This window comes from Octopus bimaculoides, chromosome 26 (genome assembly GCF_001194135.2).
Source record: "Octopus bimaculoides isolate UCB-OBI-ISO-001 chromosome 26, ASM119413v2, whole genome shotgun sequence".
NCBI lineage: Eukaryota > Metazoa > Mollusca > Cephalopoda > Octopoda > Octopodidae > Octopus > Octopus bimaculoides.
The window spans coordinates 21703566-21706711 of NC_069006.1; the positions used below are offsets into that span (position 1 = coordinate 21703566).

Genomic DNA, 3146 nt, shown 5'->3' on the forward strand with positions numbered 1-3146 from the left:
TATATATATATATATTCAGTTTTAATTTATTTTGTTAAGTGTCCATGTATGAAACTCTGGTCCCACGAGTCATTTTTATAACTTTCTACTTACTAAGAAATAATGAAGTATTAATTCTTTGTTTCTTTTTCTTTCTTTTTTGGGAACTGTTAATCTCGAAGTACATAAAGCTGTAGATAATACACTTTTGAATAAAAAAAAATCGAAGGCTACCTGTGGGATTTGATCCCACACCTCCGGTAGACACAACAGGCGACCAATCATTGGACGTCAGCAATGATATATTAATTTCACATCTTGTCCTTTTGTTCTCTATCTCTATAAACCACATATAATAACACTGAAGCAATCCATAACCACGATAACAAACATGTTGCTTGAGTACGCCAACAAATTGTATTATTTGCTATTCAAACCTGAAAGAGAATCTTCTTTCAATTAAGTTACCAAATAATATTAATGTACTTCGCATCTTCCATACCTAACAGTGTTAACCGTGTTTTGTTCATGACATGACGTCAATACTGAGCAACCAATCAAATCGTTTTGTTCACCACTGTTTCCCCCACTTCTTGTTTACGTTATTTCTGTTCGTTCTCAGTTTACTCCAAGAAGCAGAACAAGTAACATCAGATCAACATCATACTGGACTGGAAAGAGTGTTTAAAGATTATTATACATGCTAGTTGATTTATTTAAATAAATCATCTTTTACTGGTTGTCTTATATCAACAAAGATGACAGCAATAGCCGAGTTTCAGAAACCCGATACGTTAATTATAACGACCAACGGAGGCAGAAGTACTGTTCGACGTGCTGCCATAGTGGCAACATCGGCCACGAATGGTGTCGCGCAACACAGACCAGCGACATCTGTGATCACTGTGAAACCCATAGTGAAAACAGCCCCAAACGTTTGTAAAATTCAGTCGAACGTGACCGGCCTATTCACCACCAGTCTGCTATCGCCTAAGCAACAGCAAACACAACAGCAACAAGTGCAATCACAAACAAGACTGCAACAGCAGACGGAGAAGAATATCGTCCTGGGTTCACATAGCGAAAATATGAACGTATTCCGATTAACATCTACCGCTGTTGCAGACGATGAAGACGCCAGTTCGATCGGCAGTGACGGAGCACCTCGTAAAAGACGAAGGCTAACACATCTGAGTCCCGAAGAGAAGATACAACGGAGGTAAAAATTAATCTTTCACGTCTTGGCTTTTATTAATTTTTAAGGGATGATGCAATCTTATCTCTCTCTCTCTCTCTCTCTCTCTCTCTCTCTCTCTCTCTCTCTCTCTCTCTACGTATATATATATATATATATATGAAAGAAATTGTATAGTGCTGAAGTGCACTATCTATCTATCTATCTATCATCTGTCGATCGATCGATCATTAGACTTGTGTGATATGTGGTTTATTGATTACGACATATAACCAGTAACTCCATATGTCCTGTTATATTTCAAAAGGATCCATATGTGACGAGCAAATGCCTTAATTATTCTGGTGATCCTTCCATTCCGCTCACATATAAATAATATGTGGGTGTATACATGCACGCACACACACACACACACACACATATGAGGGTGAAAATCTGAGCGAAAGCTATTCCTAGAAGGCCTAGCTAGTGGAATAGGCATTTACGCTGTTTAAGTTCCTGTTTCATTCTCCAAAGAGGAACATCTGATCTTGTGTGTGCGTGTGTGCGTCGCAGGGAAGACTTGTCTCTATTTCACCATTTAAACAGGAACAATACAATCTTGTTTGTGTGACGAAGGAGAGACATTATTTTCTTGACACGTTGAAAGCCTTGATTGTTCTTATATAGCCACATTAACTATTTCAAGGACGACCACCTTCCTCTCTTAGATTTATAAAATTACTTGGTCCACTTCCCACGGTTAAAAGAAAGTATTTATTTGGGTGTAGCTATGTTACATGTTTGGAATCATCATCATCATTTTCGTTATCATACAATATGTTGTTAGAAAATATTAACCATATCGGTAATTAAGTTAAGAAATTATTTAATCCTGTATCAACGAAATATTTTATTTATTCCCTTGTCTATACTTATGATATTACTACCGTATTATAGAAAAATTCACCTTTTTATTTCATCTTAAACCTGTCGTCACCAAATGATTTTTAAAATATGATTAATCACCATTGATCGTTACATTTTACTAATGTGAACTAATGTACCTACATACATACACAAATATTAAAATTGATTTATTAATCAGTGGATGAACTATTTAATCTTTAGTCCCTAGTCTTCTTCATAGCCAAGTCATCCCCCTACACGAACCACGAACGTCTCGCCTTGTGTCTTTATTCACGATGCTATTTACTGTATTATAGTAAGATTGACCTTCTTTTTACTCCATCTAAAACCTATCGTCCACAAATATGGTTTTAAATTAGAGTAATCGCCATTGATCGTTACATTTTAGCAGAGTGAACTAACTAATTGAGGGTGAATCATGAAATATGCCAAGAATCTTTTGCCTGATGTTGCTCCACGCCCCCAGCTGTTCAACATCGTGGGCCTTTTATTTATGCAGAGCTGTTTAGTTATAAAATGGTGGAGACTGCTGTTTTTGACGCAGCTGAACAGATGTTACTTCCTGATCGTGTACGATATTAGGAAATGGGTTACTCACACAAACCACATACGTACACTCCCCTACATGCGTGTGAACACTCACATTGTATACGTATAATATGTCACCAGTTAAATGGTGGTACAAGACACATACATAAACTTGTATGTATGTATGTATTATTCGAAGTATAAATATATTGATTATTATACACGTATTCGGAGAATACACACGCACACACACACTTGTTCATGCGCCGACACATGTTTGCATGTAGATCACGGATTTGATGATCGCTCCAAGCTGAGATTTTGAATTTCAGCCGTTGTTTGAAACGGATATGGAATAGCCAGAGAGAAAACTGTGTGTGTATATATATATATATATATATATATATATATATATATATATGTATGTATGTATGTATGTATGTATACACACACATCTATCTATCTACAAATTTACGCGTCTCTATCTCTCTCTATATACCTCTCTCTCTCTCTCTCTCTCTATATATATATATAT

At 36.2% G+C, this 3146-nt stretch overlaps 1 protein-coding gene across 1 annotated transcript in view; it reads left to right on the top strand.

Moving 5' to 3' along the window:
- The first annotated feature begins 578 nt into the window (after positions 1–578).
- Positions 579–3146, top strand: part of LOC106880675 (X-box-binding protein 1) — a 12136-nt gene continuing 9568 nt past the window's right edge. Inside the window, exon 1 of the mRNA XM_014930728.2 lies at positions 579–1198. Within this exon, the coding sequence (XP_014786214.1) occupies positions 738–1198 (461 nt within the window). The 5' untranslated portion in view covers positions 579–737. The remainder of the gene's footprint in view (positions 1199–3146) is intronic.